This window comes from Leucoraja erinacea, chromosome 7, assembly GCF_028641065.1.
Source record: "Leucoraja erinacea ecotype New England chromosome 7, Leri_hhj_1, whole genome shotgun sequence".
Lineage (NCBI taxonomy): Eukaryota > Metazoa > Chordata > Chondrichthyes > Rajiformes > Rajidae > Leucoraja > Leucoraja erinaceus.
In genome coordinates, this window is record NC_073383.1 from 35312085 (window position 1) to 35324684 (window position 12600).

Below are 12600 nucleotides of genomic sequence, written 5' to 3' on the forward strand. Positions count from 1 at the left end.
AACCAGGAGCAGGCTTTGCAATTAGAATGTTGGCACTGTCTCTATGGGGTGACATGTCACATCTGAGCCTAGATCTGCAGAATGATCTGGATGCGATGTGGAACCCTGGATCACACAAGTTGAAGCTGCTGAACTTGAACCTTCTGACAAAATTATGACCAATGAATCCTGCAGAAATTGTGAATCTACATCAAGCGAATTACAAATGAAGGGGAACTAGCTGATAACAGAACATCAAGCTGTAATGAAAGACCCCATGGGCAGCTGCCTAGATTTCCCAAACTCTTGGATTTATTTCTTCAACAGGACTGCAACAAACTAATGAATGAAGGTGTCACCAGTGCCTCAAACAAAGAGCTCAGTGCCTTCTGAACAATCAACACAAGTGCAAGTCCAGTGGAAAAAATGAACACATTTGGGACACTAATTTAAAGCCTCTCACAGTCCAGTGTTCTTGCCCCAAGCATCTTCGATACTGTAGATGGTCCATGCATGCAACCAATAATATAGCTACCTCAGTACCACTAACCACGCCTTAGTTATCAAGTATAATAACTCTCTCTCTATCTCTCTCGCGCTCTCTTGGCTCCAGCACGGTTATAGACTGCTAGTAGTCAGTGCTGGAATGTGTTTAACCCGAGTGCTCATTAAACAATAAGTAAAGTTACAAGTGTGTCAGACTTAACAAACGCCTCCGTTGCCATGCGGTGAGAACGGAGATTGAAGTATCCGAAGTGCCTTACGTCGGGCACATCTTCACTTCTAACGGTCTGAAGCCAGACCCGCAAAAGACAAATGCAATCTCGCAGATGTCAGCCCCCACCGACGTCCTCAGCTTGCAGCGATTCCTGGGCATGGTCAACTATCTGGGGAAGTTCATCCCAAATCTCAGGGAACTGAGCTCGTCCCTGAGACAGCTAACAAAAAAGGACACTGCCTGGTCCTGGTTTCCACAACACCAGCAGGCTTTTGAATGGCTGAAGTCCAAGTTGACCTGTACCCCGACCTTGAAATTCTTCGACCTGCGCCGTCCCATTGTTGTTACTTGCGATGCCTCTCGTTTTGGACTAGGTGCTGCCTGCCTGCAGCTCTATGACGACGGATCACTGTTACCGGTCTCGTATGCCTCTCGGACCATGACCGACACGGAGCAACGGTATGCTCAGATCGAGAAGGAGCTTCTGGCGGTGGTGTTCGCCTGCTCCAAGTTCAAAGACTTCCTCTTCGGCAGCAAATTCACAGCGAAACGGACCACCAGCCATTGGCGACTATCCTCAACAAACCAATACATATTGCCCCCGCCAGGCTTCAGCGCATGATGCTGCAGCTCCAGCGTTTTGATTTCAACATCGTTTACAAGAGGGGCACTGAGATGCATGTGGCAGACACACTGTCTCGTGCCCCACAAGCCTCCTGTGACCGCCACCCCTACGAGCAAGAGGACCTGCTGGTACTGAACGTCAACTTTGGCCCAACCGAGCAGCTGCAGTGCCTGATCGAGCACACCGCCGCTGACCCTGCGTTGCAGCAGCTCGCAGCCGTTATCATGCGCGGGTGGCCCGACAGACGCACCACTCTGCCGTCAGGTGCCCACCCTGTCTTCCTCGTCCGTGATGAACTGGTTATCCAAGACGGTGTCATCGTCAAGGGCCACAAGGTCGTGGTCCCAGCCTCCCTCTACGATCTGTACTTCAATGCTGCCCACAGTGGTCATCCCGGGGTCGATGCTACCATTTCTCATGCCCAAGGACAATTTTATTAGCTCGGTATGGCCAAATACATCAGGGATAAAGTGTCCTCCTGTCCCTCCTGTAACAACCTTGCCCCACACCAGCAGCGCCAGCCTCTTTTGCAGCAGCCGGCGCCTACCATGCCCTGGACATCGCTGGCTGCCGACATATTCGAATGGCGGGGCAAGCAGTTCCTCGTCCTGGTCGACTCGTACTCCAACTGGTTCGAGGTGGACATACTTCCCTCCATCACCTCCGAGATGGTCATCAGCAAGCTGCGCAAGCACTTCGCAACTTTCGGTGCCCCTGTACGCTTGCAGACCGACAATGGCCGGCAATTCACTAGCGCCGAATTCAAGGCTTTCGCTGCCAGGTGGAACTTTCATCACTACACCAGCAGCCCTGAGTATCCTCAGAGTAATGGCCTGGCCGAATGGGCTGTGCGCAGTGCTAAGGCTCTGCTGGAGCAGTCGCGCCTGTCCAATTGCGATTTCTACCTGGGCTTACTCAACCTACGAAACATCTCCCGGGACCCAGCCATGGGTTCCCCTGCCCAGCGTCTGATGTCGAGGATGACACGACCACCTATGCCAATCGCCCAACAGGCCCTGCTACCTAAAGTGCTCGAGCCTGCCACTGTCCAACAGCGGATTGACCAGAAGCATGAAAGCCAACGGCGTTCCCACGATAAGTCCTGCCGCCCCCTGTCCCCTCTACTGCCAGGCCAAGTTGTTCGGATGCACACTACCACCGGCTACTCCCGCCTCGCGACCGTGGTCGGTATGGCTCACTCTCCAAGATCTTACCTGGTGGACCATGAAGGGACTGTCTATCGCCGGAGCCGTCAACACCTACTGGCCGTGAACGAGCCGAAGCCTGCACCTGCGGGTCCTTATGCTCCTCCGCTGCCGTTCCAGCCTGCCACTGCCGATCTCCCTGCTGTTCCCCGCATGCCGCTTACCCCTCCGCTGCTGCGGTCTCCTCCTCCTTTGTGTTCTCCTCCTCCTCAGCCGCCTGGTTTTGGCCAGGTCCCTTCACCTCCTCTGCGTTCACCTCCCCCTCCTGCCTTTCCAGCTTCGACTGCGCTTGATCCTGCTTTAACTTTCTCGCTGCCTCCGCTACGCCCTCTCTTCTTTCCGATGGGGGGGGGGGGGGGGGGAAGGTATTGTACGCACGCGTTCAGGTCGCATTGTCAAGCCGCACGTTCGCTACGGTGACTTTGCTCAAACTCGCATGCCCTGTGCTGTTATATTGCCACGGCTCTAATTCTGTTTTGATTTCTAAGGGGAAGGATGTAGATTGTCCATGCATGCAACCAATAATATAGCTACCTCAGTACCACTAACCACGCCTTAGTTATCAAGTATAATAACTCTCTCTCTCTCTATCTCTCTCACGCTCTCTTGGTTCCAGTGCTCATTAAACAATAAGTAAAGTTACAAGTGTGTCAGACTTAACTTCTTTACAAATACTATCTCACAGCTCCAACAGCCCAGGTTTAATTCTGTATGGAGCTGTGTGCTCCCTGCAACCACATGGGTTTAGCCCAGATGTTCCAGATTTCTCCAACATCTGAAATACATGCTGGCTATTAGCTTAATTATCTGTTGTAAATTTCACCTTGTATGTAAGTGAATGTAAGAAGTGGAGTGAAGCGGATCATCCAAGCGAAAGACAAGAATAGGGAAGAAAGTAAAACAGGAGCTATATTATAGAAGATTTTGTGTCTAATACCCAAGGAAATGTTTATATAGTGCTAACCGCACTGGAAAAGGAAGTCAAAGACAATGAACATGTTGACGCCAGCGCTGACAACAATGACAGAGCATTTGTGCAAGTGAAGATTGTGACAAAATCCTACCAAGTCTATCACGTCAACATTTCTCCTCAATCGTCTAAAAGCAAACATCATCTCAATACCACTTTCACACCAAGACAGTGCAATGTGATCCAATCTTGACCTTCCACAACCATCTTTCACAAGTCAGGTGAACAGTGCAAAAGATTGCCACAATGGATTATGGTGCCCGTGATGGTAACATTACTCATTTCAACAGCTGAATACTTTTCATCAGTCTATGAGTTTATGTCAAATGCATGGATATCCAATCGAGTTCTGCAATGCCTGCTGTCATCATAATCCATCACATCAAAGCAACAATGCTGTCCAGCAATCTCTTCCAAACATTAATTGTGCCAAGCAATGCATAGAGGGAATGTCCATAACAAACAACAACCCAGGATTTCCTGTTCAGACAGATTTATTGAATTTCCCATTTCACCCCAATGTCTCCCAAAAACCTTCACAGGGATGTGTAGAAAATCTTGAAGTGAAATGAAACCAAATACAGAATGAACACCTGGTCGTTGATCCAACCTCAAAGCTGCCTGCTATATATGTCAGGCTATAAATCAGATGCAGGGGCCCAGGTTCTACAGGAGTACTGCAGATTATAACTGTGGCATTACTGATCAAACTGTGGATCATGTAATAATATTGCCTGCTAAACAAATGTGACCGTGACATTAACAGAAATACATCTCCCTGCCTCAAGAGCATTGCATGATTAACTCACTTAACACTGGATTAATAACTGGTGCTCCAAGTCAGGCACACAAGAGAAGCAAGATCCAACCTACCTCCCTGGCAATCAGGTTCAGAGTATCATCCTCTGCAGATAGTCGCTCTCGGTTGGCAATCCGCTTTCTGCCCGATCCTTGAGTCCCCATTTCCTGAAATATTTGAAATTTAAAATAAGAATCTGGAATAAGACAAAACTCTTGGACTGATTTTCTTTTTAAAGTGTATCTCAGAGAATTGGCAAGGGAGGTAACTTGAGCTACGTTTGCAGTTCTGAGTGAGCAGGCAGGTGCAGAGTGCTACTGTGGCCCCTTACACATTCGATCATCAATTTAGAGACGCCACATGCTGCAACCCCACTAGCTCTTCACTCTCTTATTCAATGGACCCAGTCGCTTCAATAGTCATTCCCTCTCTCCTCCTCCTGCATACCTCTACCTTCACCAATGAAACTTGCCTAGAAATTAGTCTTGATTACATGTTTTTTTTTTAAAATTGAAGATTTGCACAGTAAAAAGCATCACGCACACAGTCGATTATAGTCACAGGCTGATTTCACAATAGGCAATAGGTGCAGGAGTGGGCCATTTGGCCCTTCAAGCCAGCACCGCCATTCAATGTGATCATGGCTGATCATCCACAATCAGCACCCCGTTCCTGCCTTCTCCCCATATCCCGACTCCGCTATCTTCAAGAGCCCAATCTAGCTCTCTCTTGAAAGTATCGAGAGAACTGGCCTCCTTCTGAGGCAGAGAATTGCACAGACTCACAACTCTCTGTGTGAAAAAGTGTTTCCTCATTCTTAAACTGTGGCCCCTGATTCTGGACTCCCCTAGGAACATGTTTCCTGCCTCTAACACGTAAAAATCCTTAATATTCTTATATGTTTCAATAATTTCACCAATTTCCTAATATTTTGCAGGTGACCTGACTGGGTACCAATGCTACAAACATCTATTTAGTGGACCAAATAGTAATGAATGGACTCTTTCTCCCTTTGTCTGATAAACCCTCCCAAACCTTTTTTTCTCCCACGCAATACCAATAGCATTACATCTCATCTCTTTCTCAATATTGCATTTGTCTGCACTCTCCCTCTGAAGCACTTTGTTCACAATCTGACGGACTGTGCCTATTCACCTCCAATATTGTCTTTCCCCAGGTGCTCAATGGTACACAATATCTCTACCACACTTGCCCTAGATTTTTGATAGCATTCACTACATTGGGCAAATATTCTCTCATATTTTCATAAACTGGCATCTGCAGTTCCTTGTCTCGGTCTTCTCTTTTACATATTTCCTTTCATACTTCCCATAGCTGTTCCATAGCCTTCTGTCCCGTAGCCTAGATTTCTCCTCACTTTACACCACTTCTGATTTCTGGATCTCATTTCATCTGACACTCTCAACCTCTTGTGATTTCTCTTAATCCTTGTAACTTTATCTAATATATTGATGCTATCCACCCTGACTTTATAAATTCTTATAAATTCACTTAAGAGAGTTTATTGTCATGTTGATAATTCCCTTCCTTAAGTGCTCAAAATGAAGGCATTAATTAGAATTGGGAATAGACCATTCAGCATCTCAATCCCATTTCATAAAAATATGACAAATTTGACTGTAAGCTTGAGTGTATTCCAAACCACTCCCAGAAAACTTTCATCTACTCCCATTGCTCAACAATAATTTATATGCCTTTGCTTTTAAAATATGTAAAAGTTCAGCTACCATTTTCTGAGAAAAAAACCTCATATCTCTCAAATTGGCAGCCCATAGTTCCATATTGTTCCATAAGAGAAAACATCCTCTCCACATTTCTTGCAGATAAAACCCAGCCTGCCCCACTTTCCTCTCAAGGCAATCTGGTCAGGTATCAAATATCCAGGAGGGACAAATAACTGCAGATGCAGTTGTACAAAAAAAAAAGTGCTGAGGCAGAGCACCCAGTCTCAGTGGATCAGACAGAATCACTGGAGAACATAGACAGGTGACATTTAGAAACGTCAGGGAATAGACCCGAAACGTCACCTATCCATGTCCTCCAGAGATGACCTGTCTGACCCGCTGAGTGTCTATTAGGTATCCAGGTGTTAGTTTGCTAAACCTTCTTTGAACTGCTTCAATGCATTAACATCCTTCCTTAATTAAGGAGACAAATGCACTATCACGTATTGGGACATTCAGATCCCTTGCAAACCATTGATCCTTAGAGTCTGGAGAGAAAGGGCTACTGTATCAAAAGAAGAGTGGCAGTTAATGAAGCTACACTACCAAAGAGTGAGAGAGAAACTTGACCTTCTTCATTTGAAACTGTCTCTCTCCTTGGATGGCCCCTTTTCAATTAATACAGCACATCTTCTATATCCTGGCACCCTCCATTGACACATCCACTCCATTATTTTTGGTACAATGTCCTTTTCTCAAGTTTTATCTCTGTGATGGTCTTCCCATGCATAAACTTCCTCTTTTCATTTGACATAGTGCCCCACTCTGCATACTCTGGCAATCTCTATTTGTCAATCTCTCTTTGCCAATCTATCTCTTTCCAAACGCTGCTCTGTTGCACTAGATACTGTTACTCACTCTGTATACTGCTTCCCATCCATTTGGCATTTCCCTTTCATGAACTACATTCACTCCCTCTCTCCATTTGGCACACCTCTCCTTCCACATTTTGCCCCTCTCCCGTTGATGCATCCTCTCTCCTTACACACTCCGGCCGGCTCCATTTGATGCACTGTTGACCGTATTTCATCTTCCTTCAGCCCGTTTCAAATCTCTCCTATCTCTCGTGTTATACTCCTCCATTTCAAACGTCTCGGTCCCTCAATCTCTCAGCACACACTCTCATTCTTTCCAATGTACCTGTCTGTCTGTGCCTCTCCCTCTCTTTGTCCCTGTCGCCCAACTCAAAAGGCTGCCTCCCTTCAGCCCTGCTTCGCCAGCCTGCGATCGGCGCCCGTGGCTGCTGCTGCTCCGTGGACCGACTGCTGTCACACGGCCGCCTCTCAGGGCTCGGCCCCAGCTCCGGTTCCGGATGAAGTCCTGACCGCCGTTTGCAACATATTCCGGGGTCGGCCTGGCTGCTTAAAGGCGTCGTCCCCAACCCTAAATAAATGTCGGCGACCGGCAGAAACGACATCTGACTGCTGACACATAAAAACATTATCAATATAATGAGACAACGCGGGTTTAAAGCATATTAAATCAGCAGACATATTTACTAAAATATTCCAAACAAATAGAGTGCGTGAATCTAAAATATCATTAATCACCCCCCCTACATATACTAAATGCACATGTATATTTTGGTAACTTAGTTACCAAAAAGATATTGGAAGTGAGTAAAATGCGACCTGGTTCATTTGCTTTATTTGGAGCAGGATATTATTTGATATTTGGGTACAGGACTATTAAAAAATAATCTTGGTTAATTTTATGTATATTATAGTGGGTTGCATTATTATATAAGGATAACAGTACACAATCCATTACATGAACATTGTTCATGATACATGTATTTTTTATTTCTATTTATTTTTAATGCACACTGAATGGACACTGGTTGAGCAACGTTTTTTTGTTTCCTCTGGGTATGTGAATACTCAGGAAATGACAATAAAGATATACAATACAATACAATACAATGTATTTATGTTTTATGTATTAACCCAACCACCTATAAATCATGCACTATATATTGTAAATGATTCCTTATATAGCTGAACTATATCTCACTGTTTAATTTGACAGCCTCCTTTACTGTCAACAAATCCAGCAATCGTGATGTCATCTGCAAACTTACCAACCCACCCACCTACATTTACGTCCAAATCATTTATATGCATCACAAACATAGAGCACAGATCTTGGTGGAACTGCACTGGTCATAGATATCCAGCCTGTATAACACTGCCTTCAATTGGTACACCAGTTCTGAATTAATATGATCAAGTAACTGTGAATCCCTTGCTTCTTAATCGTCTGGCCCAGACTTCAGATACATGATAATGCGCATCTTGAATTGTTGCATACAAACCCATGCTGAGTGATCCTTATTAGCCCAATCTCTTCCAAATATGAGTAAATCCTAAAGAATCCTCGACAATAGCTTCCTTACTGGCCTATAATCCCATGGATTCTCTCTACTTCCCTTCTTAAACAAAGGAGAACCAAAGGCTACTCTCAGTCCTCCAGGACCAAGCATGTGGCTGAAGAAGATGCCAAGATCTTCACCAAGGCTCCTGCAATCGCCTCTCTTATTAATAACCTGGCATAGATCACAGGCCTTGTGGATTTATGCACCTTAATGCTCTTCAAGAGCCCTAACATCGCCTCCTTCTTGATTTCAAATTGTCCTTACATATTAGTATTTTTCACACTGGTTTCACCATTATCCATATTCTTCTCCTGCTGAATACAGATGCAAAGTACTCATTTAGTACCTAGATTACATTGTTTGATTCCAAGCACAAATTCCCTCCTTTATCTTTGGACTGTCCTACCTTCTCCCTAGTTAGCCTCTTGTATTTAATATATACATAAAAAGCCTTGGGATTTTCTTTAATCCAACTCACTAAATTACCCCTTTTGGCCCTTGTTATCACCCGCTTCAATTCATTTTCACTAAAAGCCTACGTTTTCAAAGTGACCAAAGGTTGTGCCAGTACACTGAGGCTGGTGGGATTGCTTTGCGCTCTCAGTGAGTGGAAGAGCAAGAATGCCCTGCGGCTCAAAACCAAGAGAGGTGGTTGCTTGGTGGCCAAGTCTCCCTCGACAGCCAAGCGCTCCCGCTGTTGGAATCACGGCTTTGGCATGAGGCTGAAAGGTTCACGGTGCATGAAGCTGGCATTGCTGCCAGTTCCCCAGGTGTTACCTAATCACCGAGCGCCAGTACATCATGGCAGCACAGGAAGAGCTCCATATGCAACAGCACAAGCAGCCCACCAGTTACCCTGGAACAACTCACAGCCCTAACCCCGAGTCATGCCACCAGCAATCAAATAAGGCTCCAAAATGAAAGAGTGTAATAGTGAAGCAGCGCTATGCGGGTTAGCGTTAAGTCAGGTATATCTGTACAGTATAGATTAAATCCATGACAGGGTTCTTGTGCTTCACAGTTGACTTATCTTGGTTAAGTGGAACTGAAGGATGAAAAATACGAGACACAAGAAACTATGGATGCTGGTTAATAAAAAAAGACACCAAGAGTCAAGAGTTAATTGTCATGTACCAAAACAGATCAATGAAATTCTTACTTGCAGCAGCTGCACAACAGGTTTATAAACACAGTACTCAATAGATTATATAATAAAACAAACAAAAAAAAGTTCAATAAATAAAAAAAACTTATGTAGTGCAAAACAAAACAAAGCCCAAATTCCCTATTGTGACCAAGGCAGTTTGTAGTTCAGTGTTTAGCTGGATGTTCAATAGCCTGATGGTTGTTGGGAAGCTGTTCCTGAATCTGCACATTATAGTTTTCAGACCTTCTTCTTGATGGTGAAATGAGGGCATGGTCAGGGTGGCATGGGTCCTTGATGATGCTGGCTGCCTTTTTGAGGAAGAACCTCTTATAGATTCCTTTGATGGTAGGGAGGTCAGTACCTGTGATGGACAGGGAGTGTTTACCACTTTTTGTAAACGCCTTCGTTCCTGGGTGTTCCAAGTGCTGCAGTAACTCAGCGGGTCAGGCAGCATCTTTGGGGAACAAGTGAAGTTTTAGATCGAGACCCTTACTCTAGCATTTGCTGTGCTTTTATGATGAGCAGAATCTGCAATCATTAAATAACTTCACACAGTGTTGCATAGATTGACAACTTTAATGAGGAAAGGAACAGAAAAGAAACTGTAAAGCAATGGACTGGCATTTACGCACCACTAATGCCTCTAAGATTTTACAAGTTTTTATCAACGTAGGTTTGAAAATCCAGCAATACACTGCACCTGTGCTTGTCAACTGGCTGTGTGAAAGATTATGAGATACAACTGTTCTCTCGGGATTCCTACAATGAGTTGGTGTTTCCTGATGGTTGGCTCCCGTCTATGATGTATCAACTGGTGTGCATGCAGTCTAGGAATAGAACATGGAACAGTACAGCACAGGAATAAGTGAGTTTGGTATCTCGATAAATGCAAGGAATCATGGGATTTGTCAAAGGTCATTCAGGATTTTAAAAAAGCGAACGCAGCGCTGTATAAACTTGTTTGTACATTTTCGGTCTGAGTTTTCGTCTTCTTTGAATCTTATATTGGTTATGGCTGACCCAAATTATGACGATATGACTGGATGATTTTCTGCGAAAGAAAGTCGAAGCTTTGAAGCACTTTTGAGTGGAAGAGGTTGAAGAAGACGGGAAGAAAAGACAAACTCGCTGCACTTGCTTGCACTGCATCGTACATGAAGTAGCCGTGCTACCGACTGGTGAAGAAAAGCGTCGTCATGCTGATCAATACAAGGAACTATTGAAATGTGGAGAGAAATTTCTTCCCAATCCCATGAGCGAACTGAAAGATGGGTGGCTTGGAGAATCAAAAGGACTAAGCTGCTGACATCCCACATCCATCATCGAGCTGACAAATCATCTTGTCAGATATTCTGAGGCTAACCATTTATATAATCACAAGATTATAACAGAAAATTGGAATGTCAAATACTGATTAAAATTATCCAATGTAATGGGAATCAGAAGAGACATGATTAGTCAGGAGACTCGTGACTAAGTTTTGTACTGCACAACTTTACTCACACATGTAAATGCAGAACTCATTCAGAAGTCAACAAACATGCCTCCCATAGATCCCTTCGACAGTAGAGAGATCAGTAATTTGAGAACTACGTTAGTCCTGCATGGCACTAAACTTCTGTCTCGAGAAATCACCCTACTAATTGTTCAGGGTTAATAGAGCTCTGGAGGACTAGGACTCTGAGTAAAGATAGAAACCTGCTCTCTCAACAACTGTGTTTCTATACAGCACCATCGTCCATCACAGAAGAGAAAATGGAAGCCAGGTTCTTATATTCACACCACCTCTTGAAATTAAAAGATTTTACAGCTATGGCGCACTTTCAGGAAACCAAATAATAAATAGGTGATGAAGGTACTGACTTGGAAAATACTGAGAAGTGCAAGAGTAAAGTAGTGGTAAAATGATAATTTAACACCCAGTCCTAATTGTGGACGCATTGGTGATCATTTTCCAATGTTCTATAGATTCAGGATCAGTTCCTGTGGATTGGAGGGTAGCTAATGTTATCCCACTTTTTAAGAAAGGCGGGAGAGAGAAAACAGGGAAGTTAGCCTGACATCGGTGGTGGGGAAGATGCTGGAGTCAATCAAAAAGATGAAATAGCAGCACATTTGGATAGCAGTAACAGGATCGGTCCGAGTCAGCATGGATTTACGAAGGGGAAATCATGCTTGACCAATCTTCTGACATTTTTTGAGGATGTAACTAGGAAAATGGACACTGGAGAGCCAGTGGATGTAGTGTAACTGGACTTTCAGAAAGCATTTGATAAGGTCCCACATAGGAGATTAGTGGGCAAAACGAGGGCACATGGTATTGGGGGTAGAGCGCTGACATGGATAGAAAATTGGTTGGCAGAGAGGAAACAACGAGTAGGGATTAACAGGTCCCTTTCAGAATGGCAGGCAGTGACTAGTGGGGTACCGCAAAGCTCAGTGCTGGGACCGCAGGTATTTACAATATATATCAATGATTTAGATGAAGGGATTACAAGTGACATTAGCAAATTTGCAGATGACATAAAGCTGGGTGGCAGTGTGAACTGCGAGGAGGATGCTATGAGAATGCAGGGTGACTTGGACAGGTTAGGTGAGTGGGCAGATGCATGGCAGATGCAGTTTAATGTGGAAAAATGTGACGTTATCCACTTTGGTAGCAAAACCAGGAAGGAAGATTATTATCTAAATGGTGTCAAGTTGGGGAAAGGGGAAGTACAGCGTGATCTGGGGGTCCTTGTTCATCAGTCAATGAAAGTAAGCATGCAGGTACAGCAGGCAGTGAAGAACGCAAATGGCATGTTGGTCTTCATAACAAGTGGAGTTGAGTATACGAGCAAAGAGGTCCTTCTGCAGTTGTACAGGGCCCTAATGAGACCACACCTGGAATATTATGTGCAGTTTTGATCTCCAAATTTGAGGAAGGACATTCTTGCTATTGAGGGAGTGCAGCGTAGGTTCACAAGGTTAATTCCCGGGATGGCGGGACTGCCATATGCTGAGAGAATGGAGCGGGTGGGCTTGTATACTCTAGAATT

General features: G+C 44.7%; 1 protein-coding gene across 11 annotated transcripts in view; it reads right to left on the reverse strand.

The window, feature by feature from the left end:
- The window catches only part of LOC129698883 (leucine-rich repeat flightless-interacting protein 2-like), a 127861-nt gene extending 120477 nt beyond the window's left edge, over positions 1-7384 (reverse strand). For 7 of the 11 annotated variants that reach the window (XM_055638272.1, XM_055638271.1, XM_055638265.1 and 4 more), the window contains exons 1-2: positions 7182-7382; positions 4371-4463 (exon numbers count right to left, since the gene is read on the reverse strand). In XM_055638272.1, the coding sequence (XP_055494247.1) occupies positions 4371-4460 (90 nt within the window). In that variant the 5' untranslated portion in view covers positions 4461-4463; positions 7182-7382. Of the gene's footprint in view, positions 1-4370; positions 4464-7181 lie in introns of all 11 variants that reach the window. The other 4 variants (XM_055638269.1, XM_055638267.1, XM_055638261.1 and 1 more) reach the window with 2 other exon arrangements.
- Between the last annotated feature and the right edge of the window lie 5216 nt (positions 7385-12600).